Source organism: Nannobrachium achirus (genome assembly GCF_963921795.1).
Source record: "Nannobrachium achirus genome assembly, chromosome: 13".
NCBI classification, from domain to species: domain Eukaryota; kingdom Metazoa; phylum Chordata; class Actinopteri; order Myctophiformes; family Myctophidae; genus Nannobrachium; species Nannobrachium achirus.
In genome coordinates this window covers 46050836-46078088 of record NC_137833.1, presented here as the reverse complement: position 1 = coordinate 46078088, position 27253 = coordinate 46050836, and the positions used below count along the sequence as shown (strand labels likewise).

At 45.1% G+C, this 27253-nt stretch overlaps 1 protein-coding gene across 1 annotated transcript in view; it reads right to left on the bottom strand.

Moving 5' to 3' along the window:
* The window catches only part of arhgap22a (Rho GTPase activating protein 22a), a gene marked incomplete at both ends in the record, with an annotated part of 53188 nt that extends 26155 nt beyond the window's left edge, over window positions 1–27033 (bottom strand). The window contains 3 exons of the mRNA XM_080740783.1: window positions 3054–3141; window positions 11640–11836; window positions 27000–27033. Coding sequence (XP_080596909.1) covers window positions 3054–3141; window positions 11640–11836; window positions 27000–27033 — 319 coding nt within the window. The remainder of the gene's footprint in view (window positions 1–3053; window positions 3142–11639; window positions 11837–26999) is intronic.
* Window positions 27034–27253: the final 220 nt, after the last annotated feature.

Below are 27253 nucleotides of genomic sequence, written 5' to 3'. Positions count from 1 at the left end.
CTCACACTTTTCAAGATTTTTCAAAAATGTTGAAATAAAACATGCTCGCTGTGCACTGTGAGCTTGTGACTATATATTAAGGGCGGGTCTATAATGCATTATCAACATTGATAATGCATTATGATGATGCACTTACTGTATAATAGTTATTATTATGCATTTTAATCACGCTTAGTTTTTGCACAACGGACAGTCAACATACAGCAAAGCCCAGTGCACGTAATGGGAGAAGAAGCCGATGAGACCGTTTTGCTTGGCCCACAGATTGAATCATTTATATGCGATTAAACATGCGATTAACTTAGATTAATTAATTACAAAGCCTCTAATTAATTAGATACACTTTTTCAATCAAGTCAAATCACAGCTTGTCCCTGTGGTTACTGTTTACATGTTTATATGACCGTCAATGGCACATTCTGTTCTGGGCAGCCATGCACTTTATCTATTATAAGGTGGGGGGGAATTATCAACCCTGACAACATCATAACAGAAAATAAAAACACGTTCAAATGTGTAAACAGTGTATGTGCATGCGTGCGTGCGTGCGTGCGTGCGTTTATTACAAGCAGTGATGCATAATATCGTCACTGTCGGGCAGAAACCTCGTATCTCAGAGTTTCAAATTTGTCATTTTTTTTCGCAAAGTAAAGCACTACTTCATCACACAAGGCTGTCGCGCAAAAATAGTGAAAACAGCTGATCTACAAGCACACAACGCCTCGCAACGCGAGGCGTTGTGTGCTTGTAGATCGGTTGTTTTCACTCGTTTAAACAATTTAAAAAAAATGATAAATACAAAACAAACGGTTTGGGACATACAAGGTTTCCACCCGACAATGATGATATGCTTCAATGCATGCACAATAAACACAAGTGCATGTGAACTTAAAGCTGCAACCTGTATATTTCATGTCCTCGCGTGACAGAAGAGAAGCGAGGTCATTCCGCCCTTGCTTGGAGAAGGGGAGAGCTTCCGGCAGGGCTACTTTTCAGCCAGTGGCTGTCCTACACCATGCAGGGACTAAATGTCTCAGTAGGGAGACCACCTCCAACCACTGCAGATGTGATCAATTGTTTTAATTGTCTACCATACCGATTGACTCAAACAACATTTTATTCGTTAAAAATAAGTTCCATATTGACGTTCTTAGCCTTCTTCTAACTCATGGGTTCTCAAAGTGGGGTCCGGGGGACCTACAGGGGTCCTTGCCAGGGCTAGGGAGTCCCAGGGGGTCCCCAGCAAAAGTAGTTAACATAACATCACAATCATTTTAACCCCTTTATCCATTTATATGTTGGCTATTCAAAAATATTTTTTAATAGATCTTTTTCTTTTACATAAAATCTTCTCTTCTGGGGGTCCCTGGCACAAAACATTTTGAGATGGGGGTCCGTGGCCAAACACGTGTCAATTGGGGGGTCCTTGTCATGAAGAGGTTCGAGAACCACTCAAGAAGGGGCGAGGAAAGAACATAATAACACAGAGTGATGCGGCATCACTGCGGTTTACTCTGCACAATGTCTCTCTCTCTCTCTCCCCTCGTCAATAATTTAAAGCTCAGAAAGACTTACACCAACCATTAATGGAGTCCTCAGCCCTTAAGGAAGGACTCCCAGGGTTTTAGTGAGATTGCAACAGCAGCCTTGGCCCATGTTGTAGCTCTTTCTGGCAGGCAGGCAGGCAGCACCACTAGCGGGTTCACCATGCACCCATGAGTGGCACGGGCTGGAGGAGGGGTCTGCAGCCGTGCCGCCATGCCAGTTCTGCATGGTGACCCCGGATAGGCTATACACAACACCATTACCCCATCCACTATATCTGCATGTCCTCTTCCACATCCATCCACGACAATTAAAGGTTGAGTGATTTTCTTTGGTTAAAATAAGTGTTACCGGTAAATATAGCGCTACATTCTGATGGTACTCGTTGCTATAGAGTGTTTGTTCAGGAGTCTCCATGTCTCTCCAGGTGCCAGCTCTTTATTAAACAGAACAGGCTTTTTCAGGTCGCCGATTTCATCCAATCAGGACAGAGACCTCAGTCAGGATACAGAATAAACAGGTGAAGTTGGAAAGTAATGAGACACAAAGATATGAGCAGACAACATTGGAACTGGAACACTATAACAACTAGACTGCACTCTGTCGAGGTGCCAACTTGCGTGTTGTGCACTCATAGAGCCTTATTTATATCAGGGTGCACTTGGTGATGGTGACGTCACCAAGAATACTGTTCCCTCATTGGCTAAGGTTTGGGCTGCCCCTCTCTGATTGGCTATGGGTGTAAAGACAGACACACAGATAGCGCCACATCAGAGTCCTGCAACGGGTCCGGTACCCGCGGGGACCTGTCGGGTATACCAGTTTTACGGGTGAAAACGGGCGGAAAATATACTATTATAAGTTTGCGGGGACTGGCGCGAGTAATGAAGCTGATAAATGGGTACTCTCTTCTAATTGGCTGAAATGTTGTCACCCAACCGAAAATGTATTTTCTGTTTATTAGAGAGCTGGAGAGACAGGGAGACCCCTGTTACTAAACATACACTCTATAGCAACGATTACAATCAGAATATAGTGCTTTAAAAAAAAGTTTTGTTTTAACTAAAATATCCATTAATATCCATCTGAGAGAAAGATCTAGACTAAAGGCCATCTCTGTCTAATTATTTTTGTTTTACCTCAAAAATGACTCTGGGCATCTCCTAAAATGATGGTTCACACATGCTGTTCTCAACTGTACTGTACTGTACAGTACGCTGTCCTGACCACACAAACCATGCCTAACGCCGACCCCATGCATGTCAACAGCGGGATGAATCAAGCCATTGTTGGACGTCTGGGACACATAAGGCCAGCATGTCACCTCTGTTATGTCTCATGTCATGAAGCATAGCCTGTGTGACAGCCTGCATAGGACACACAGCTGTCTTTTGCAAGTCCCCGTCTTCCCTATCGCCCCTAGAGTGATCTCTCTGTCTTCACCATCTGTACTGAACCTACAGTACCTGGAATGATCTCTCTGTCTTCACCATCTGTACTGAACCTACCTGGAACGATCTCAAAGAGATGGCGGCCTGGCTCCTCCTGGTTGGCTGGCAGCTCGTTGACCTGACTGCCTTGGAGAGGGATACAGCCCTGATGGAGAGGAGAGGGAAATAGTTGAGAGAGAGAGAGAGAGAGAGAGAGAGAGAGAGAGAGAGAGAGAGAGAGAGAGAGAGAGAGAGAGACGCACGCAATATATATATAATTTTATATAATATATTTTTATATAATATATTTTTGGGCCTTTTTCTGCCTTTATTGATAGGTAGACTGACAGGAAATGGGGAGAGAAAAGGGGGGGTTGACGGTATTTGGTATTGGGACTCGAACCGACACGCTGTGAGGCTAGGTGCCCAGACGGATGAGCTAGCCGTCCAGGCCGGGTTGGAATATTTTTGTCTTGCATATGGGGGGTCGGGTCACTGGCACAAAAACTGTGAAAACAGCTGATCTACAAGCAAACAACGCCTCGCACCGCGAGGCGTTGTGTGCTTGTTGGCTTTGTCGGCTGTTTTCACTAGTTTAAATCATATTAAAAATGATAAATACACCAGTAAGACTCCCTAATCGGGAGATAAGCGACCGTAGGTGGCTTATCTCCACAAATAGGGCAAAAATTTGTTTTTCCAAAATCTTCCTGATCCATGTTGATGACATGAGTGTAGACATGCTGTGTAGTGATATTCGTGATTTTAGGGCAAAAACTGTAGGAGCAGTGTCCAAAAATGTGTTTTAAAAATCGGCCTGAAGGTGGCGCTAGAATAGGGCCATGTGAGAAATGAGGGGTGGGGTCTCCGCGTTGCCTTGGCGGACGAATAGGTACCGGCCCCGGCTCTCCCGGACGCTCCTAGCCCGAGTTACGGCATTTTATGTGCGCTGCAGTGGCAGGGGGTCCTCCACTGGGGGCGCCACCACTTTTGCATCCGTTCTGGAGCACCAGGAGTCGGTGGTCCCCGGGAATTCCCTGTGAGCAGCCCCGTTGGGGTGGTCATTTGGTCATTTTTGCACATTTGGTCATTTTTTACATCTGGGGGTCCCCCCCGGGGGTCCTTGGAGGTTGTAGTTTGGCAGGCAAGGAGTGTGTGTGTAAAATCTGGCATGGATCGGGTCAACGGGTGCGGAGATATAAGCAGGGAAAAAGTGTGACGTGTGACGTGTGAGCACATTTGGTCATTTTTTACATCTGGGGGTCCCCCAGGGACCTGGGGGTCCCTGGGGCTCCGGGGGTCCTTGGAGGTTGTAGTTTGGCAGTCAAGGAGTGTGTGTGCAAAATTTGGCATGGATGGGGGCAACGGTTGTGGAGATATGAGCAGGGCAAAAGTGTGACGGACTCACTGACTCACTCACTCACTGACAGACAGCCTGTGGAGGTTTTGGTAGTAAATGCGACCTACGGTCACAATAAGCTATATATTTTTGTCTCCGCCAGGCCGAAAGGCATGGCCGTTGGCACGATGGCAGCGAAACCGCACACGCGAAACCGCACACGCACACGCGAATGGGTACACAGTATCTCATTAAACGAGACGGGTCTTTCAGATGTTTCATTTTCCTACCTGATTGGTTAGAATTTGCTTCCAAAGTGTGCAGGAGTGCTCTGTTTCCGTTTTGAACAAAATGCTTCAAATCATGACATTTTGCACACACATTCCATCTACTGTAGGTCAAGGAACAAATGCCACCCTTTTCACATTGGCCTGATATAGCGCCACCAGCAGGTCGATTTTAGCAAAACACATTTTTGGAACAAAAGGCCTCAAAGCATGGGATTTCCGTAAGATTTTGCATGCACATTGGGGTGGCATTTGTTCCTTGTCAAGGAACAAATGCCACCCATTTCACATTAGCCTGTTATAGCGACAGCAAACAATGCACACCCACAAACAAAATTCCACACCTGGCGGAGACCTGTGCTCGGAAGAGCACTGCTTATAGTTTTAATATATTTTTGGGCCTTTTTCTGCCTTTATTGATAGGTAGACTGACAGGAAATGGGGAGAGAAAAGGGGGGGTTGACGGTATTTGGTATTGGGACTCGAACCGACACGCTGTGAGGCTAGGTGCCCAGACGGATGAGCTAGCCGTCCAGGCCGGGTTGGAATATTTTTGTCTTGCATATGGGGGGTCGGGTCACTGGCACAAAATATTTTCTAATGTGGGTCTGCAGCTAAATGCATGCTTGACATGAACATGTTTGAGAGCCTCTGGGATAGACAGACAGACACACGTACAGACAGACAACAATGGCACCGAGGTACAGTATCCGAGAGCCAAACAACATTCGGTCGGGACATCCAAATCAATTAGTACTTCTCTAGGTACGGGACGTGTGCTGCATGTTAAACATTATCATCTCTCTCTCTCTCTCTCTCTCTCTCTGGGCATCAGGGGTGTCACACCAAATTCTGGGCCCTGGGTACAAGGATTCACTGCGGGCCCCCACACAATTATTTTGTGCTATAACTATTGAAAAATAGCAGATATATTTGAAAAATCTTGAAAATGTGTCTATTTCAATTTGCATATTTCAAACCCTTCTAAGGTTTCTTGAAAAACCTATGTTTCTATGTCAGTGGTGCTCAAACCTTTTCATCTGAAGGACCACCAAAATTATATGCATTTGGCAACGGACCCCCATCTCAAAATATGTAGTTCCAGGGACCCCCCGGAAGCAAAGCTTGAGTTACAAAAGTTTGCTTAAAAAATACATTATATTCAAAGATTTGCACACATTTTCACGACTTTTAAAAAATAGCAGATCTACAAGCTCGCAGCGCGGCACTCTGTGCCGCGCTGTGAGCTTGTATATCTGCTATTTTTCATTAGCTAAAGTATACAATAATTAAGGCCCCTCCACCTTGGGCCCTAGTAACTCAGTCCCACTTTCCCTCCCCCCTTGTGACGCCCCTGCTGGGCATGGCTCCAAAGTAAAGGAAGGTAATGATGATGGAGAGAGGGATGAGTCAGGCAAACATTCCTCCATCTCTTCATCATCCCTCGCTCCGGTACGGTACAGTATATGCCTACTTACATCGTCTCCTTGCATTTACTGATCCCTCCGACATGAGACGGGGTGGAAGGTCGTCCTGCTAAGTGCTCTGACTCGACGGAAGACACGGCGTCGAGCAACAGAGAGGGCAGCTAGTTACCACAGTACAGTGGTTCTCAACCTTTTTAAAACAACTTAGACCCTCTATACCAGTGGCCTTCGACAGAGGGTCCGGGACCCCTAGGGGCTCCTCAGAGTTACTACAGGGGGTCCTCCAAATCTTTGTGTGATAGAAACTTTTTTTCTCCTTTTTTATATTAACCACTTGAACCCTAGCGTCCATATTCGGAGAAGTTTAGCCAAAAATAGACGATCTACAAGCTCAAGCGTCTCGCAGCGCGAGGCGTTGTGAGCTTGTAGATCGGCTATTTTTGGCAAAGAGCTTTGGTGTAGAGGGGAAAAAGAGCAGACTAATTACAGAGTGAAAGGTCAAGTTTAATATGTATAATAATAAGTACTGACAGTTCAAGTGGTTAAATATCTGAAAAACACAAATTGACATGAATCCAAAAACAATGAAACAATAAGGAATCTATAAAAAGGTTGTGGGGGTCCCTGCTTCATCTCTCTCTCTCAATTAAGAGGTCCTTGGCCTGAAAACGTTGAAGACCCCAGCTCTATACCAGGGGCCTTCAACGGTTTTCACGCCAAGGACCCCCTAAACCCCCTGAGAGAGAGAGATGGAGCAGGGACCTCCACACTACATATTTCTTCACATATTTTCATAGATTTCATACTGTAGATGGCTTCAAAGACTTCATTGACCGCACTCATCATCAGTGTTGTGTAAATGTATTTGTCCTTCCTTATTATGTTTTTTGGTTTGTTGACTTATCTTTTCTATTAATATGTTGGATTCAAGTTAATGTTTATTTGCAGACATTAAAACCACTTAAACCCTCGTACTTAGTAAATTTGACTCTGTACTTGGTCTGCTCCTTTTTTCCTTTCTACACCAATCCACTAAAAACCTCTCAAAAACAGCAGATCTACAAGCTCACAAGGCTCCCATGTCATAATTCAACACATTCTCACCTCTAAAGCGTCTACAACCGACGTGTTGTGAAGTACTGTACTGTGTCGGGCGATAGACGCTTTGGTATTGCCTACTGTGTCAAGGGTTGGACGCATTGGGTATGGCCAGTGGTCTAAGAAGAAAGAAAAAAAAAGTAGTTCCCGAAGCGAGATTCGATACCGCTATGAAGGGTTTACCAGCCACCCGACGCTACCGCTCACGGCACTATAAATGACGGAGCCGCGCCGTCTCAGGCGCCGATGAACGCCGAGAGACGCCGCCGAGACCGAGTCGCCCCGACGAACGGTGTGAACGGCACATGAGCCGACTCAGCGGTGTTACCGAATTATGTGCCGTTATGGACAGAATAGTAAATTTTGACCAGGGGACTGCTTCCGCGTCCGAATACGGCTCAAAGGAATTTCCCAGTCGTCTGCTTAGCTCAGTCGGTAGAGCATGATGACAGCTAAACCAGAGACCCGGGTTCGATTCCCTGTGACTCCGTGAGCGGAAAATAATCCAGTAAACACATGTCGGCGCATGCGTACTAAGACTCTCCGTTCTCGTCCTAAAACTCTCCGTTCTCGTCAGACCGTAGACGCAATAAACGTTCCAAAGCGTCGCATGGGTGAAGCAGAAAGCTGGAATTTTGTCATTTTCGGGGCAAGGCCACTTGGCCTTTGGTGTTGTCCATTGTTTGAGGGCACAAAGGCCCAATGCCAGGGCAGGAAGGCCAAATCAAACAAGATTTTGGTCCATTGAAAGAATTAATTGAATTTAAGGGTAAAGGAAGATTTTAAATGTAATATACTGACTATCTGCTGTGAAATAAATAAATAATGGCATTTATAATCTGATCCATGCTCAGCCCTGCATTGACAAGAAAGATACACTGGTGTCTACATTGACAAGAAAGATACACTGGTGTCTACTGTCTACATTGACAAGAAAGATACACTGGTGTCTACATTGACAAGAACGATACACTGGTGTCTACTGTCTACATTGACAAGAAAGATACACTGGTGTCTACATTGACAAGAAAGATACACTGGTGTCTACATTGACAAGAAAGAGACACTGGTGTCTACATTGACAAGAAAGAGACACTGGTGTCTACATTGACAAGAAAGAGACACTGGTGTCTACATTGACAAGAAAGAGACACTGGTGTCTACATTGACAAGAAAGAGACACTGGTGTCTACATTGACAAGAAAGAGACAGAGGAGAAACTAGTTCAGTCAGCTGGGGCATGGCCTCAGGGAATCCCATTTTTTGGAGGGGCACAAACTGAGGGGCAACGACGGCCATGGCCTTCATGGCCTCCCTGAAATTCCTGCCCTGACTATATCGTTAACCATTGAAGTCAGTGTGATTGTGTGAACATCTATTTGACTAATTTTAAAACTATACTTTTCTAGTTCTAGTTCTAGTGCTCTGTGTGAATGGCCCTTGACTCTTAACTCTGACAGGGTACCCATAGAACCAAATAGAACACATGAGGCCTATAGTGTCTCTGTTCTGGGAGGAAACATCCGGCTAAAATACTAAATAGCAGATCTACGAGCTCACTTTGTGATCCTGTAGATCGGCATTTATTTATTTGTGTGTGTGTGTGTGAAGAGATTTGCTATGGAGGGTAAAAAGGAGCAGTCCAAACATTGAGCCCTAGGGCACTCCAATCAATTAAGAATATACAGTAGGGTTTAAGCCAGTGGTTCTCAAGTGGGGTCCGGGGATCCCCGTCCTCAGGGAGGTTCCAGAGGTTCCCCAGCCAAATGTGTTAAAGGTATATTCAGTGATTGTATTTCATTCAAATACAAATATAATTCGTACATTTTCCATTCATTTTCCTCACTAGAATGTGTGCTGACCATAAGGACTTCCACCATGGCCTGTGTTACGAGCATAGCTAGATTCAGTTTTCAGAGGTGGCCAGCCAGTCCTCGACCAATCAGGGTAGAGTATGGCCATAATTATGTTATGATGTTTAGTTATGATGGTCAAAATAAAAGTTTTGAGAACCACAGTTGTTCTGAATTAGTTAAGAACGTCTGCTAAAAGCCAAGATTGTAAACTACTGAACTCAGAAAATGCCACAGTCTCGTAGTAAATCAGTATCATACATATCCTGAAGCTGGAGACGTAGGCCTAGCGATATTCAGTGATTGGGTCTAATGATCAAAACAAGAACATTATAATGGTGTAAAAAATCTATAAAAAACTAAACATTTCCACGCTGTAAGGCCAGTAAGGAACAAGATGACCCCCGGCCACTTTCATTATCACTGAATACACCTTTAATACAGCAGCATCACAATCAGTTTAACCCTCTAAGGCCCGCATTAAGAAATACTTGAAATAAAAAATTGAAAAAAATCAGATGGTGTTGTAGGAGTCCTATTAAGAGGAAAATGTAATGTTTTTTTCAAAAAAATGTTTTTTGTAAGATTTTATAGCCATAAATCAAAAATCATAAATCATGCTCTAATTTACATATGGGGGATATTTTTCACAATAATAACATATGTACATGTTCTAGACATTCTAATGATCACCAAAAAAAATAGTACAGGCATTTTACTTATGTTTTTGTGAGGTATAGCTTCCATGAAAAAGTGAGATGTTGTTCGTCAAAACTCTGGAATTTCAGCGGGTGTGGCGGGTGTGAATGTCAGCCCCTGTGGGGGGTATTTATATGCAAATATTGTGGCCAATGGCATTGTAATACTAAACAATAGAATCCAATGGTGGTGTTTAGGTGGTAGGGGGAGCTAAAATAAAATGATTTAAACCTTTTTTTGGATAAAATACAAACGTTGTAATATTACAACCGTGGGCCTTAGAGGGTTAATATGTTTGCTATTCAAAAATAGCAGATATACTGTACAAGCTCACTTTATGCCGCATTGCAAGCTTGTATATCTGCTATTTTTTTATGTTTACGTGTTTGCTTTTTATTATTATTATTATTATTATTACCCTAACACAACTCTTCTCTTCTGAGGGTCCCTGGCACACAACATTTTCAGATGGAGGTCCGCGTCCAAAAATTAATCAATTTGGGGGTCCTTGGCATGAAAAGGTTTGAGAACCACTGGTTTAAGTGCTCCATGATCGATAGTTGGGTAATTTGCCGGGAGACCCTGCTGTGGGACCCCCTGAAAGACCCCCAGGGGTCCCCGAACCCCACTCTGAGAACCATAGTGCCTTCCTTCATGGAACGTTACTATTCTTTGTAAAGATTATTCAACATGAGTTCAGATCTAGCCCTGAATGAATCTGTACACGTTTCTGGGGTTCAAAAATAGAGAATAATGTATCATAGCTGTCTTCTTTTCCCTGGGGTACAGCATATATTTTGTGGCTTGTTGGGGCCAGATACCTTGTATCTCCATGTTTCAACTTTTATATGTTTTTCTTTTCCATAAAACGAATGCCCTACTTTGTGGTACAAGAGTGCCACGCACAAGTCAGCAGATATACAAGATCTACAAGCTTGTAGATCAGCTTTTCTTTTTATGAACCCGGTTTCCTGATTTTTTTTTTTTTTTTTAGTTTTTTGCGCTAATAGAGCCTGCCTGCTTGCTCAGGGGATAAATTGAATCTTGACCTTCAGGTCCATTTCTTTTTAGCTTTTGTCGCATTCCTGAGCCAATCATTTGGTGTCTCTGGTGTCTCTGGTACTCAACTGAGTCTCCTACTGACCAGCCACTATGTCATTCACAAAAAAACAAGACCCCTCTGTGAATTCAAGGCTTCAATCGCTTCATGAAGTGTAAATTGATAGAAAATATGTAATTTGAACTACTCCTTTAACCCTTGAGATTTGAACCACTTTAACCGTCGTTATTTTATACTTCTGGCTATTAAAAAATAGCAGATCTACAAGCTCTTTTGCAGAGGACCCTCATCTCAAAATATGTTTTTTCCAGGGACCCCCAGAAGCAGAAATTTGAGTTTGCTTTGAAAATTCAAAGATTTGCACAAAATGTTCAAGACTTTTTCAAAAATAGCAGATCCACAAAATCTAAATTGTAAATTGTACCGGTCTCATCCTGGTCCTTGTAGAAGGACATACAAGGTTTCATTATAGATGCAGTACCTGTGCCTCACCGAGTGCCGCGCTGCGAGCTTGTAGATCTGCTATTTTTGAAAAGTTGTGAAAATGTGTGAAAATCTTTGAATATATGTATTTTTCAAGCGAACATTTCTAACTCAAATTTTGCTTCTGGGGGTCCCTGGAACTAAATATTTTGAGATCGGGATCCGTGGCCAAATACATATCATCTTGGGGGTCCTTGACATAGGTTTCTTGCACACATTTTCATGATTTTTCAAAAATAGCAGATCTACAAGCTCACAGCGCGGCACTCGGTGCCACGCTGTGAGCTTGTATAGCTGCTATTTTTCAATAGTTAACATTCATGGGGGGCCCCGCAGTGAATCCTTGTACCCAGGGCCCAGAATTTGGTGTGACGCCCCTGCTTGTAGGACATGCAAGGTTTCATTATAGACGCAGTACCTGTGCCTTGGTCTCATCCTGGTCCTTGTAGAAGTAGAGAGCCTCGGGCCGCAGCACGAACCAGCGCAGCTGCCAGTTCTTCATGATGCTCCGCTGCCTCTTCAGCCAGCCTGACTTCAGCGCCCTCTCCTGGTCGAGCGGAGAACAGGGCCTGGAGACCCGGGACAGCTCTCCCAGCACCATGCTCTTGGACCGGGCTGTGGACGACACGCACGCACGCACGCACGCACGCACGCATGCACACACACACACACACACACACACACACACACACACACACACGCACACACAGAGAGAGAGAGAGATAGACAGATTCAGTCACCAGAGGCGGCGCAGCAGTTATAGTATAGATCCAGAGTTAACAGTAACTGTAAAACAATGTAGTTTTAAAAATCGTAAGCCAAGCGGAGTGTTCACCAGTGTTCACCAGTGTTTGGCCTAGTGCTAAATTTGGAAGTGTGGGCACTCCCCACGCACGCACGTGCACGCGCGTCAATGCGCGTGCACGCACGTGCGTCCGTGCGTGTGCACATAACGTTTTCGCTGGCTTAAAACGGGTCTGCGCGGCAGCAGAAATAGCCTTAGACCAGTGGTTCTCAACCAATAATTTGATGACCGGATCATCAGCCAAACTTCCCATGCAAAATAGCTCCACAACTGATATTTCCAATTAATTAATCCATTTTCAAATCTTATATTACCATCTGCTGTTAGTCATGCTCATTTCAGCACGGCTGGCGAGCCTATTTCAACCAATTGCTGGGTCAAAACGACCTGAAAATATAATATCAACTGACTTGACTTGAGAGAAGTGTGGGCACTCCGTACCCCCGCGTTCCCCCCCACTACATCCCTGGTGTTCACACCAACTATATAAAAAAAATTCAATGGTGAACGATATAGTTATAGTTATCTTTATAGCTATCGTGCCCAGTGTGAATGGCGCTTAAGAGGAGTATACTTAAACGTGGATCTCAAATTGTTTTATTTTCAAGGACCCCCGTAACTCGGAGAGTTACGGGTCCCTGGACGAAGATCGGGCCAAAAAAAATGAGCCCGGCCCAACCCACCCCACAGAACGGCAGCCCGAGCCCGGCCCAAAGCCCGATACATAATTGACAATTGGAGACCGACACAGCCCGCAGCCCGACATTATAAACAAGCTTAATTGCTGCAGCAGCCTTTTTTCTCATATGGTGATTTGTTAAGAACAGAGTCCTTTTCCAACTGTCTTTATATAGACCTATATAAGACATTGTAGCAAGTACCGTGCTAATTATGGAACAAAAACATCGGAGCCTAATTCTTCAATCAATCAAAAAGCCTTGCTGGAAAACACAGCTGACGGCCGCCGCTAAATCAGACAGCAGGCGCACAGGCTATTATAGCTACAACGTTCACACAACGTCTATTATGATTATTAGGATACAAAAAGTGTCTGTGGACTGTTTCAACGATGTCCTCTGCTCTGCTCTGCTCGACCAGCGCTGGCAGCGCATGCATGCACTGCACACGCCACAGCAGCCAGCCACACGCACACACACAGCGCACGCACACACACACTCACGCTCAACTGTCAAGTTGCGAAACAGCGCAGCGGTGCAGCCATAGAGTCATGAGCGCGCAGTTTACACAGTCACAGAGACATCATGATACTGCGCTGCGCTTGCCTACCGGATTATAAAAGCCCGACCCGACCCATAGCCCGTCATATACATGGAAATTTGAGCCCGGCCCAGCCCGCGCCGCGCCGACCCGTCGGGTCCCGTCGGGCTCGGGCTGAATTTCTAAGCTCTTAGAGTACCACTCCTGTAAGATACAAGAATAGCGACACTTAGTCAAATTAAAGGAGTAGTTAACCCAAATAATTACTTAATAAAAGAGTAACCAGCAGCAGAGCGCACAAGTACTGCGTTCGATGTCGTCTGTTTCCGGCTGTCTGTTTCTGGCCGACAGTACAAAGTTAGGGCCTTTAGCCAATGAGGGAGCAGCATTCTCGGTGACGTCACCACCAACAAGTTTGACCTGATAAAATAACCCTCACTATATAGATGTGAGGTCACAGAGACGTCATCACCAACCAACAAGTGTCGTCACATACCCACATACCCAGCACCAATCGCAGTACTCGCGGTACACAAGTAGGCCATACATGGCCACTTGTCCTGCAAGGGTCAAATTTTGACTACCCGCGCCCGCCCCACCCGCCATTAATCAGATCCGCGGGCCGACCCGCTACCCGCGATTAAATAAAGGTCTAACCAGACCCGCCCCACAAAAATGGAACCGTTGCCCGCCCTGCTACTCACAATTGCATGCAGTAAAGTACATAGCCTACAGCTGTGTGTGTGCATGCTTCCAAATGGCATCACACACTTGATCGTCCCTGCACGCCGTCCTCAGTGTTTGCAACACAATATACAGTAACATATATACATAAACGCCAGGTCGGCTGCCAATCTTAATTCTTTTAGATATCCTTTTAAACCACCCTGGCTATGATGAGAACATGGGCTAAAAGCGCAATTCATGCAGCAGTGAAGAACATCCGTGTCACTTTGTATGGATGCTGTGGTTGTGTGTTGTATGTTGTGTGTGTCCTGCCGGCAGCAAGCTGCTGCTCACTGTGTGCGCTACCCGCGCCCGCGTTTAGTCCCGTACCACCCGTCCCCGTATCCGCGAAATTATATAAACTAGCCCTTACCCGTTCAAAGATATGAGCTCCAAAATGATGTGCAGTGTGTGGGTTATGGGATGTGCACTGTGCACACAGTATATGAGGGATGGAAAGTAACTTTAACTGGTGCTTGCATGATGTAGGAGCATCAATGTAAGAAACCTGTTTCGTTTAATGGCTACAGAGATACTGTTCCCCCCCCCCCCCCCCAGCCCGCCCGCCCACCCGCCTGCACACACACCCGCCTGCCTGCCTGCCTGCACACACACACACACACACACACACACACACACACACACACACACACACACACACACACACACACACACACACACACACACACACAGAGCTGGTTAAACATTTTGCCTCAAGCTAGATGCAGAATAGATGTGCCTCATGCTAGATGCAGAATAGATAGTAGATACACCATAAAAATGCTAATATACAGCATACGATTTGTGAAAGTGACAAACGGGCTTCACAGTTATGTCAGGTGTGTTCATATGCTTATGGTGATGCGATTTCAGATCAATTGCTCCAGCCACTGAGGAGAAACGCTGTGACAGACACTCAGACACTCACTCAGACACTCACTCAGACACTCACTCAGACATTCGCAAAATTATAGTATAGATATATTTTCTGCCTGTTTTAGCCCGTCAAACGTGGGCACCTGCCGGGTATCCGTGGATCCCCGGCCCTTTGCAGGACTCTGGCACAAGACACAAGTTGGCACCTCGACAGAGTGTCTATTTTTCTATCAAATACACAACCCACAAAGTCTTCTTTTGAGATTATTTTGTTGTTTTGATCACATCATTCCTAAGCCACAGAGGACACTCAAAGAGTCTGCTGTACTGAGTCTCCTATTGACAGATCAGTCATCGAATTATTGGCTCAGGAGTGTGACAAAAACTAAAAAAATCTCTATGAATTCAACGCTTTGTGGGATGTGTAGGCTAATTGATGGAAAATAATGTTTTTTGGGGGGGGTGAACCACTCCTTTAAGTAGCACTTCGCCGTACAACGCTGTCAATCTGCTACAGTATGTCTGGTCTCCGCCGTACGATGAAGTTTAAACCAGGCTTTATAGGAAGATTGAACAACATCACAAAAACACAGTCAACAGTATAGTATACTGCAGTGGTTCTCAACCTTTTCAGGCCGTGACCCACAAAATAATCATATTTTAACAGGGGACCACACCACCCTGACGAGCAGTAAGAGTAGAGGCATTACATTTTGTATAACACGGTTCTATAGTGAAAACAGCAGATCTACATGCTCACAACGCCTCGCGCTGCTATTTTCACAATTTCTGCCTCTAATATTTGACAATTTGGCCAATGTTTAATTTGTCATTTTAGAGGTATTAAAAAGCCCTTAAATTGTCACTTTAGAAATGTGCAGATACCCAATATACACTTAAACCTTATGTTGGTTTGTTTACTGTTGAGTGAGAAAACAATGTTGCACAATAAGTTAATCATCTGGGGACCCCCCAAAATAATTTGGGGACCCCTCTGGGGGTCCCAACCCACAGGTTGAGAACCACTGGTATACTGTACAAAACAGCACTATGCACAAACACACACACCAAAAACACCTAATCACAGTGTCATTACAGCTTCCCGCACTGTGCATTTTTCAATTAATTGAACACACGGAATGGACCCCAATGGAAACAAGCCATAGGACTTTCTCTGGTTTTAATCCTTTTAGCAGACCTTGTATAGAACCGTACTTCCTGTGCTTTATTTTGCCAACTGTTAACAAAGCATTAACCCATTCAGAACGGGTACACATTATTGTGTATCATTATTTTATGCTTTAACTATTGAAAAATAGCAGATATACAAGCTCACAGGCAGCGCAGCACTCTTTTGAAAAAACTTGAAAATTAGAATTTTTACCCGATTCTATAAGTGTCTTTTGAATCCTTCTAAGGTTTTTTGAAAAACCTATGTTTCTATGTCAGCAATCTGGCCAGCCATCGTCAAAGAAAAGGTCCTTTTCACATAACTGGAGCTCAGTTAGTCTGTTCTTGAGAGACTACTATGTCTCAAACCTTTTCATGTGAAGGACCCCCAAACTGATATTTATTTGTCCACTGACCCCCATCTCAAAATATTTAGTTCCAGGGACCACCCAGAAGCAAAATTTGAGTTACAAACGTTCGCTTTGAAAATACATATATTCAAAGATGTGCACACATTTTCACGACTTTTTCAAAAATAGCAGATCTACAAGCTCGCAGCGCGGCACTCGGACTCGGTGCCGCACGGTGAGCTTGTATATCTGCTATTTTTCACTGGTTAAAGGATTCAATAATTCTAGGCCTGAATGTAAGCATAAACAAAGGCTCGAATACATTCAATCAACATCAACAGAACACACTGATGACGTCAATACAGTGACAACAGCATTATCAACAACAGCGGCCTGCCCTACAGTGCTGCTACTGAGGATCAGAACACACAGATGATATCACCATACAGTCTCTGTCTGTACAGTATGTCAGAGTCAGTATTTCAAGAGGTTCAAGTAAATGTTGAATTCCGTTTTTTTTACTTGTAACAGAGTACTTTGCAATATTGATACTGTTTCCACCACCGTCGGAGTTAAATACAGATACATGTTGCAACAAAGGACAAGATGGAGACAAACAGAAAGCAGAGTAAGACACATTTTTTTAGAGCCCAGTGGTTCTAAAAAAATAAAAGTTTTGTCATGGACACCCAAATTGATTGGCCGCAGACCCCCATTTGACATAATATATATTTGTCATTTGTATAAGATTTGTAAAAGCTATTCGAAAATAGTGGCTCTGCGAGTTCACAATGCGTCATGAAGTGACGCGTTGTGAACTTGCAGATCGGCTATTTTCGAAAATAACCAACAAATAAAATAGGGGGCTTAAGGTTTAAACTGTTCCTCAAGGTCATACTAGGTCTTTTTTGCTGTTGTTTTTTCTCTTCGGCTTTGTACCCTTTTGGTAAGGTTTAAATGTGTTTTGTAATCCTGTCCAAACAAACCTACACATAAAACAAATACTACATTTTGCTGTGTCCCCCAGCAAGGACCCCTGAGGGGTCCCCACAGGACCTCATGTTGAGAACCAGTGAATTAGACAGGAAGAGAAAGAGAAAGAGAGAGAGGGAGGGAGTGGAAGATAGATTATAGAGAGAGTTATTTTTAGGCTTTTTCTCTCTTTGGTCCATAATCATTATTCATAGGACTGTCTCGAGGGCCGGGCCTAAAGCCTGGAGGAGCCAAACATCCTCGACCAGCAGCAGCCAGTCCATCCAGAGAGATCTCTCCTCTTATAACCCCTCAGGTTCATCTATCAAGGCGCGCCCCTCATTTTAGTGGCTTGAAGAAATCCTACTTTATCTGGGAGGATCGATACATCTATTTCATTACACTCCACCATACGACTCGGATATCGCTGAGAGGGGGAAGAGGAGGGGATGGAGCAGGGGGAAGAAGAAGTGGTGGTGGTGGTGGTGGTGGCTGAGGGCCGCGATTCGTTTCGCCCGCTGCACTGCATTGCTCCGCACTAGGGATGGGACGATAAGCGATGTTATCGTTTATCGTGATAAAAAAACACTCACGATAATTGTATCGTGGAGATGTAATATATCGTGATATCGTCCTCTGTCATGCACTGGGATCAATTCACCTTTAATTTGCCGAGCTGCATATGTGGTACCACTTAAACCCACTATAATTGGTAAAAGTTACTTATGATATATAGGGATGGGTATCGTTCACCTTTGAATCGATAAGATACCTTTTTCGATACCTGGGAATCGATACGATACCCCTTTCGATACCATTTTCGATACTTTTTATCAGAGGTGATGATGATGATCACACAGTGTGGCGGAGAGGCGAGTATAGACGTTGGATAATCATCATAATAATAAACATTATAGGCTATTGTCGGCTATTTTCCACAGTAACGTGTGGAGTCATTAAACTCTCAGTAGCCCAACTGTTACAGATGCGACCGGCCAGGAGTGCGTTCCAGAGTATTGAAACGAGGTATCGTTCGTTTTTACGTGAACCGATACCCGATAGTATCAACGTCATTCAATCGATACCATTAAAAGTATCGCAGACGATACCCATCCCTAATGATATACGTACTTGATACTTTTCACTCTCTATTAAATGTCTTGCCAAAAATAGCCGATCTACAAGCTCACAACGCGCATTGTGAGCTTGTAGATCAACTATTTTTTTGATCTTCGCCCCAGGATAATGGATTTTGATTATCGCGCTAATATCGTAAATCGCGATTTCTTTTGACACAATAAACGTGATATGAACGTGATATGACACGTTCATATCACGTTCGTCCCATCCCTATACTCCGCACAGTGCACACTCGCACACAGAGAGTGCGGATGGGACGTGTGCTTTGCATCAGCTGGCCCTTTTCTTCCGCCAGAACATAACGGACTGATTAGACGCATTGATTATGTATTACGGCACTGTATGGCAGGGGGAAGAGTTTGGAGGAAGCGGAGCGACAGCAGCAACAATCCTCTTGGGGGAGAGAGAGAGAGAGAGAGAGATGGGGGAGGGGGAGAGTTGGAGAGAAATCAATGGCTTCTTTTTTCTCTTGTTAATTGCATCTCTCTCTCTTTCTGCTGAGGACAGCAGCGGCGTGGGGAATGTATCTTCCGTCAGACTTAAAGCTCGGGTCGGACGACGGTGTCGGAGATCCGCGAGCTCGCGGCCGAAGCTCGCCGAATGGCTGTCTCCGACGGGACGTAGAAGTATACCACTGCTGTTTAGTTCGTGAATGAAAGCCCCACACTTGATCATACTACAGAGCAGGGACATGCAGAGAATGTTAGAGAGGCAAGGGCTGACATTTCGAAAAGGGCCTTTTGGTGAAAATACTGTATCGAAAATAGCCGACCTCAAAGCTTACAACGTGTCGCGCTGCGACGCGTTGTGAGCTTGGAGGTCGGCTATTATTATTTGAATCCAGAAAACTAACAGTTTTGGAGGTTTCCAACCCGACAGGGGTGATAAAAAGGGGAGTTTAAATGCCTGCCTCACGTTCTCTCTCTCTCTCTCTCTCTCTCTCTCTGTCTCCTCCTTCTCCTCCTCCCACCTGAGATGATCCCCATTACATTCCTCTTCCTCCTCATCACCATCATCCTCTACTCGTGGGCGTCCTTCATTTGCAGAGTCATGATTGCCAGGAAGGGGTGGAGGAGAACACACGTGTTGTAGTAGTCATTAACTCAACTGCCGGTCTGTCTGTGTGCTGAGATCCCCAGTGGGCCCTATAGCCCTGGCTGCATCTATACAGTAAATACAGGGGACTGTGGCCCCCTGCTATAATACTGTGGTTCTCAAAGTGGGGCACCGAGGACCCCCAGGGGTCCTTGAGGGAGCTCCCATGGGTTAGTTAATATAACATCCAAATCAGTTTAACCACTTTAACCCTGGCCTATATTATACTTTTGACTATTTGAAACCAGCTGACCAATGGGTCACACCGTGTGACCCTGTTGTGAGCTTGTGCTGTGCAGCTTGTGCAGTTGACTTGAAAATGAAGCGACGTCGATCTGCTACTTTTTGAATTTGAACCCTGAAAAGTGACAGTTTTGGACGGGTGGAGGTTTCCACTCGAGACGATACACTTAACATAATATAACACGAAGGCTAACATGTCAAGTATACGGTATACCACACAGTCAATAACATACTGTATGCAGCATTTGACACTATCACTGGTATGTAAGACTTGCACTCCTTTGGCCAGTGGTGTAAAGTACATTTACTCAAGTATTGTACTTAAATAATATTTGGAGGTATTTTTACTTGACTGGAGTATTTCCAAAGTTCTATCTCAGAGGCAAATGTTGTACTTTTACTCCACTACAATTATCTGAAATGAGTTAATATAGTTACTTTCTAGATTTTCATCATTGTCACAAAACATACATACATTAACCACTTTGAAGCCTATACATTTTGGCCATTACAAGCTCACAATGTGTTGCAGATATGCTATTTTAAGATTCTTATACAATCTACATTTGAAACTTAATTGCGAAATGAGACTATGCATAATTGGTACTTTCTACTTTTGGTACTTTGAGCACATTTTGATACCAATACTTTTGTACATTTACTCAAGTACATTTTGAATTCCAAACTTTTACTTGTAACAGAGTATTTCTACATTACAGTATTGATGCTTTTACTTAAGTAAATTATTTTGAGTACTTTTTTCCACCTGTGGCCCAACAAGACCTCTACCCTGCCTGTCACACCTTGTGTGTTCTCATCTATGATGTATAAAGGCCAGAGGATATTAGCAAATGACATGAATATTTCAGCGTTATTCACAGTGGCACGGCCTTGCTATAAATTCGGAGCAAGAGAAGCTCTCCCTAATGCTCCGAATTTATAGCAAGGCCGGGGCGAGAGAGATGGACGAAATCACACTATTTTGGACCAAATACCTCAATATTGTACAGTGTATATCTTTGATTTTCTTTTGACCTGTCTATCCTGTGCGTATTCTCCTTTGCTCCTCTATCTCTATCCTTCCTCGCTTTCCTGAAAACTACAAATGCTGTAAATTGAGTTTACGCGAAACCTGTAAAACCTGTAAAAGTGTTATGTGACAGTAGCAGTCTGTCATATCAAAACTTGATTATTGTAACTCTCTCCTCACTGGTCTCCCGGCATGTGCACTTAAACCTCTCCAACTGATCCAAAATGCCGCGGCACGACTGGTCTTCAACCAGCCTAAGTTCTCACATGTCTCCCCCCTTCTCCGCTCACTCCACTGGCTCCCGGTTGCGACCCGCACTGAATACAAAACACTGATGCTGACCTTCAAAGCAGCCAAAGGTATGGCTCCTCCATACCTCCAAAACCTGATCAACCCCTACACCCCCAGCCGTTCACATAGATTAGCCAACACAGGGATGCTAACAGAACCATTGCTAAAAGCCACAGGACAAAAATCCACTCGTCCGAGACAGTTTGCCCTCCTGGCCCCCAAGCTGTGGAATAAACTCCCTGTCGCACTTAGAACAATGGACTCACTCGCTAGCTTTCGCAGTGGACTGAAGACTCACCTTTTCAGACTCCACCTAAACCCATAGCACTACTGAAACACTCAATGATGACCATACAGGAAGCTAGTTAGCATTTGTTTTTAGGTTTTTTAGAATCCCTTTTTCTTTACTGATTATATTGTTTTTTTAGATTGATATTCATATGCATTTGTTATATTGTTGTTGATGTTCTGACATGTTATCTTGTTTATTATAGTGATGCATTATCTGCTTATTCTAAGTCGCTTTGGATTAAAAGCGTCTGCTAAATGCCTAAACTGTAAACTGTAAACAGTGATTCTGTTGGTATCAGTATTGTGACAATATTGTAGGGATGACAAATGGTGCTTTCAATAGTTACACAAGGAGATCTTTGATAACTAATAATCCGTAATACCTATTATAATATAATAACGGAGTGGGTAAAGGGCCAAGGGAAATAATAGAGCAGTTACTGTAGGACCTGTCAGTTCAGAAAGTGTCATCACTTTACTGTAATGCAGCCTTTGGAACCAGGAAAACACAACAGTCTCATATCACTATATCAATCTAATTTATTGTCCAGCTCTAGTTCATAGACTACAATTCTACATGCTAAATTCCTCGGACGTGTGGGGTTTCTGATTCTAATGCACTAACTAAAAATGCAAGACGCTTCAGTGACTACCTGCTGTCACATGGAGTTATGTATTCATCATCTCCCCATCTGTACAGAATGTATTGTCACTGTCGGAACAGAAATCTCCATATTCATAGTCGTTTTATCATGTAAGCCCCATCTCTTTTCGAAATGTTCCGCCTATAATGATCGGGATGCCAGGTTGTTAATCATTTAAACCCCAGCATCCGTATTGTGGGGAAAGCTTTCGCAGAAAATAGCAGGTCATCGACATCACAAAGCTTTCCCCACAATAACAGAAAAGAAAAGTAACTAGTTTAGAGCCACTGAGGGACTCCGGCCAACCATATACTAGGGCTGTAAAGTGGTTAAAAGTGTCAAGACATTGTGAGTGCAAGATAACTACATTGGATTGATCCGTCGGTTCATTCCTCCTCCATTTCCTGAAAGGTAACACTTTTCGAAGATACAAGGTTTCCGCCCGACGATATGACAACATGAATGTGTGTCACTATACTTCTACGTTTGAACCAGTCCAGGGGCGTCAGTTGGGTCAAAAGGGGATGGTAATTGCCACCATAGACATAGAAAGGTAGACGCCTCCTTCGGCTCTAGTGCATATGCATCGGGGGACCAAGGGAATTCGTGTGCATCGCTTCCACGTGCGTCACACATACAGAAGTTGCTGGGCCAATCAGAGAAAGGTGGGGATGGGTCTTTACGTACGCAGCCTCTAAGAACAGCTGAGCTGCGCAGCCACGAACATCAAGAAATGGATGGATTTAAGTCACGGAAAAGACGTGTTGTGATTGGCCAGTAGTCACTTGACTGGCAGCGATCCCTTGGTTTTTCCAGGAAGTCCGGACTACAATAGTTGCACGTCGCTCCAATGAACTGCAGAGGTGAATGAGGCATCTCCGTTTTTATCTGTGATTGCCACCCCCTATTGTTCGAATCTCAAATTCAGTTATCTGATGCATATTTGTCCCCAACTCTTTGCAGATTCATCTGATTTCATCGCAATCGATGCCTGTCCATCTACATGTGACACGTGTTAAAGGCCTAATTTAGACAAGCCTTTATTGCATGCAACAATTAATTTCTAAACCACTTTCAATGTGGCATCCCTATTTCAGGGATGTCATTATACTGTAGATGAACATTTTCTCTTTTCTCCCCCAAACAAATAGCGAAAATAGTGGATCTGCAAGCTCTCAGCGCGTTGCCCAGCGACGCATTAAGAGCTTGCAGATCCACTATTTTAGAAATGGGGCTTAAGGGATAATGTGTTTTTTGCCACAACCTATTTCTTTTTTTTTTTTTTTTTTTTTTATCCCACGATTTTTGTAACCCATTTTTTCACCCGGTGCCAATTGCCTAAGCTGTGATCCTGGGCTCTACTCTCCCTCTGCCAACCTGGGGAGGGCCCCGAACTGAGCTCATGCTTCCTTCAATGCATGAGGAGTGAGCAGGCCGCTTCTTATCACCTGACAGGGGGAGCTTCCCCGGTTGGACGTAGCGCGTGGAAGGAACACGTTATTCCAACCAGTTCCATTCCCCTCCATCAGGCGCCCCGGCTGGCCAGGGGGAGGCTTTATAGAGACCAGGATTACTGCATGTTTTTGTGAGGGTATCTACCCTAGGAGACACAGGGAGAACATGCAAACTCCACACAGAAAGGCCCTTTTGCCAACCCCACCTAGGGTGTGGGCACTGATGACGCAGAGGAGGGAACACGCCCCCAGCACCCACAGTGTCCCCCGGCGGGAATCGAACCCAGGACCTTCTAGCTGTGAGGCGACAGCACTACTGACTGCGCCACCGTGCCCCCTCCACAACCTATTTCTTTCTGAAATCACGCCTCTGCTTTTAACGGTTGCAGGTCTCACGTCAAATCCGCCGTGATCGGAGGAGCAGCGCAGACGCTGTGTGAGTGTTATGTTTGCTTTGAGTGATGTCAGGGGCGTCAATTGGGTATGGCAGGGGTATGCAGCTGCCATACCCTTGGTCCAGGGGGGAAAATAAAAGTTAATTTTAAATGCTAACATGCTAAGTTTAGCTGCACTTGAAAAACCATTCCAGGCTGCCATATCCAGCCCAATAAACTGTAGAAACCTGTGTAAAAAACTGACAAAAGTCTTTTTTTTTTACGTTTTTTTTTTTTCAGACATTGTGAAAATAGCCGATCTACATGCTCACAACGCCTCGCAGCGCGAGGCGTTGTGAGCATGTAGATCTGCTATTTTCACAATAGAACCGTGTTATCCAAAATGTAATGCCTATTTTCCCTAACCCTAACCCTTTGCCATACCCTAGCTTTTGCTGAACTGACGCCACTGAGTGATGTGTGTATGAAAGGCTCAGAGCAGAGAGGGCAGAGTCTGGAATCTAATCAGAGAGAGAACACCATTATCATCGCAGGCTGAGACATGGGCGAGGGAAACGAACGCCAGCACACCGCCGCTCTCCCACCGCACGCATGCATGCCGCCCTATGGAGAGAAAGAGGAACTGCTTTTCTCTCTGTCGGGGGAGAAAGCTTTTAACTCCACATTCTAACTTTTTGTGTTCTTTGGTAAATGAGCGCCCCGCTCGATCGCACTACGGCGTCACACAAAAGCGTCAAAAGTAGCAGATCATGGTCTCTGTAATGCCTCCCCCTGGCCAGCCGGGGTGCCTGATGGAGGGGAAAGGAACTGGTTGGAATAACATGTTCCTTCCATGCGCTACGTCCAAACCGGGGAAATCCCCTCTGTCAGGTGAAAAGAAGCAACTTGGACTACTCATGCACTGAAGGAAGCATGAGGTCAGTCCCTTGTCTCCCCAAGCGCGGCAGAGGGAGAGCAGAGCCCAGGAGCATAGGCAATTGGCACTGGGTGAAAAAAAATGGTTACAAAATCTTGGGATAAAAATTATAAGAAAAAGAAAATAGCAGATCTACAAGCTTGTAGATCTGCTACTTTAGCTGTTTTTTTTCTTGTTTTTCTGAAAAGTAACAGTTTTGGAATGTGAGGTTTCCACCCTCAGAGCACACAACAAGCCACTTGAACCCTAGCCTCCCTATTGTAGCAGATCAACACCCGGCGCGTTTGTAGATCAGCTATACGCTGAAGAGATTCAGCCTTATAGCGGAAATACTCTAGGACCCTGTGGGGCTCCTGTCAACTAAGGGTTAAAGTGGACAGACGACGAGATGAATAGAATAATCAATGATCCTGCTCACGTACAGTAAGATATACCTTCGCACAGCCATAGACAGAAGCATGCATGCATGCATGAACATGCATCATGCAGACCCAGACCCAGATACACATACACACACTGGCTCGTGGCTACATAGTAAAGAAAATGCTAAATGTCGAGCTCAACCCCCGGGAGCAAACAAGTCTAGTGTATCTATCTATCCCTCCAGACACTGGGACCCACCCAGCATCATCGGCCTTACAGTACAGAGCTCTTCCCTTTCCCTCCTGAGAGAGACGCACAGATACAACTCACCAAGCCCCCTGGGTACCGCTCAGTCTACCAGCAGCAGCCACCTACTACTACTACCACTACACAGATTGTGCGGCATTACCGGGCATACAGAATGTCTATTTTTTGCATCGTAGTAAATCTCCCGCCCCCTCCAAGCTTAATAGTTTATACTGTTGGTTTGCAACTTCCATATTCGTCGCCCGCCCCCCTCACAATGTGAGAAACGTGTTAGCCTCTTAGCCTGTACGCTCCACCGACTTTGCCGGCTATTAGAGGACTTTGGCTCTGCGTTGAGGGGAGGGATGGGGGGGAGGACTATGTTTGACACACAGCTGTCGTGATTTACAGGAGTCACTCCGGCACTGAGCCCCCCCCCCCGCATACCTCTCACAGCCACTCTCTCTCTCCTAGACCTCCTCGAGTCCTACAAACAGTCACCTCAAACCGCCCCTCCCTGGGCTGATGTTGGGGTAAAAGGCAACAGCAGCAAATACAAGGAGGGGAGCTGGCTGCTGCTGTGCTGTGCTGTGCAACGAAGAGGACTATGTCTTCCGTTTTCCCTGCGTAAACGTGTCAAGTTGCAAAACCCCATTGTTAGAAAGACTATACAGGGAGGCTAATCCGTCCTGCAGCTGCTGCTACTGCTGCTGCTGCTGTGTGGTAACAAGCCCCGCAAAGCGACACCGGACCGACCAGGGGGCGGGTTAACCACTAGTACCCCAACCCCATCTATATGGCATTAGCCAAAGATAGCGTAGATCAGCCAAAAATAAGTAGATCAGCTGTTTTGGCCCGAAGACCTTTGGTGGTGTTGACTGAAAAATATAAAAAAGAAAAGAAAAAGCGGTCCAAGTACCTAGCCAACTCGGGTTCTAGTTTACTATGGTTTAAGAGGGTTGAATCTCCCAGAGCTTGAAGACTGTATTACCAAGGAGGGAGGGGGACATAAGATATGACATCACCCCTCCAGGACAGTAATCCACTGCTGGACCGTCTCTGGGGACAGTGACATCTTCACTTTGGGATCGTAGCCCCGTTGCCAAGGAAAACATTTCCACATCACCTGTCATCATCATCATGGTGGCGGGGCAGGGGACAGGAGGAAAGAGATTGACACGCTTGGCAAGCTGACCAGAGGCACAGGACAGACAGACAGACAGACAGACAGACAGACAGACAGACAGCAGCACAGTGCCGGCCGGCATCATGACACCGTCGCCCGCCGCTCTGCTGTGATTAGCTATACGATAATGTCACCTGCAACAAGCTATGCTATTACCACACCGTGGAAGACAAGAGATAGAGCAGCTGGGCAGGGCAGCGCTGTATAGAGAGAGGTTTAGAGAGGGATGAGAGAGAGAGAGAGACTGCAGAGGGAAGAGAAGGAGAAAGAGGAGAGGCTGAGAGAGAGAGAGAGAGAGAGAGAGAGAGAGAGAGAGAGAGAGAGAGAGAGAGAGAGAGAGAGAGAGAGAGAGACGTTGCTTGCTTACCCCGGCGTGCCTGTTTTATCTTGGGACTCAGCATGGTTACAGTTGCTGTGCTGCTCCCCCTCACAGAGACATGACTGCATCCCTCCACTCATACACACACTATTCTGTTGCTCACACACACTCGCACACACACACACGCACACACACACACACACACACACACGCACACACACACGCGTGCACACAGGCACGCACACACACTCACGCTGCCGGTGACGACAGCCTCGCCCAGATGCACCTCATGGTCTTCTTAA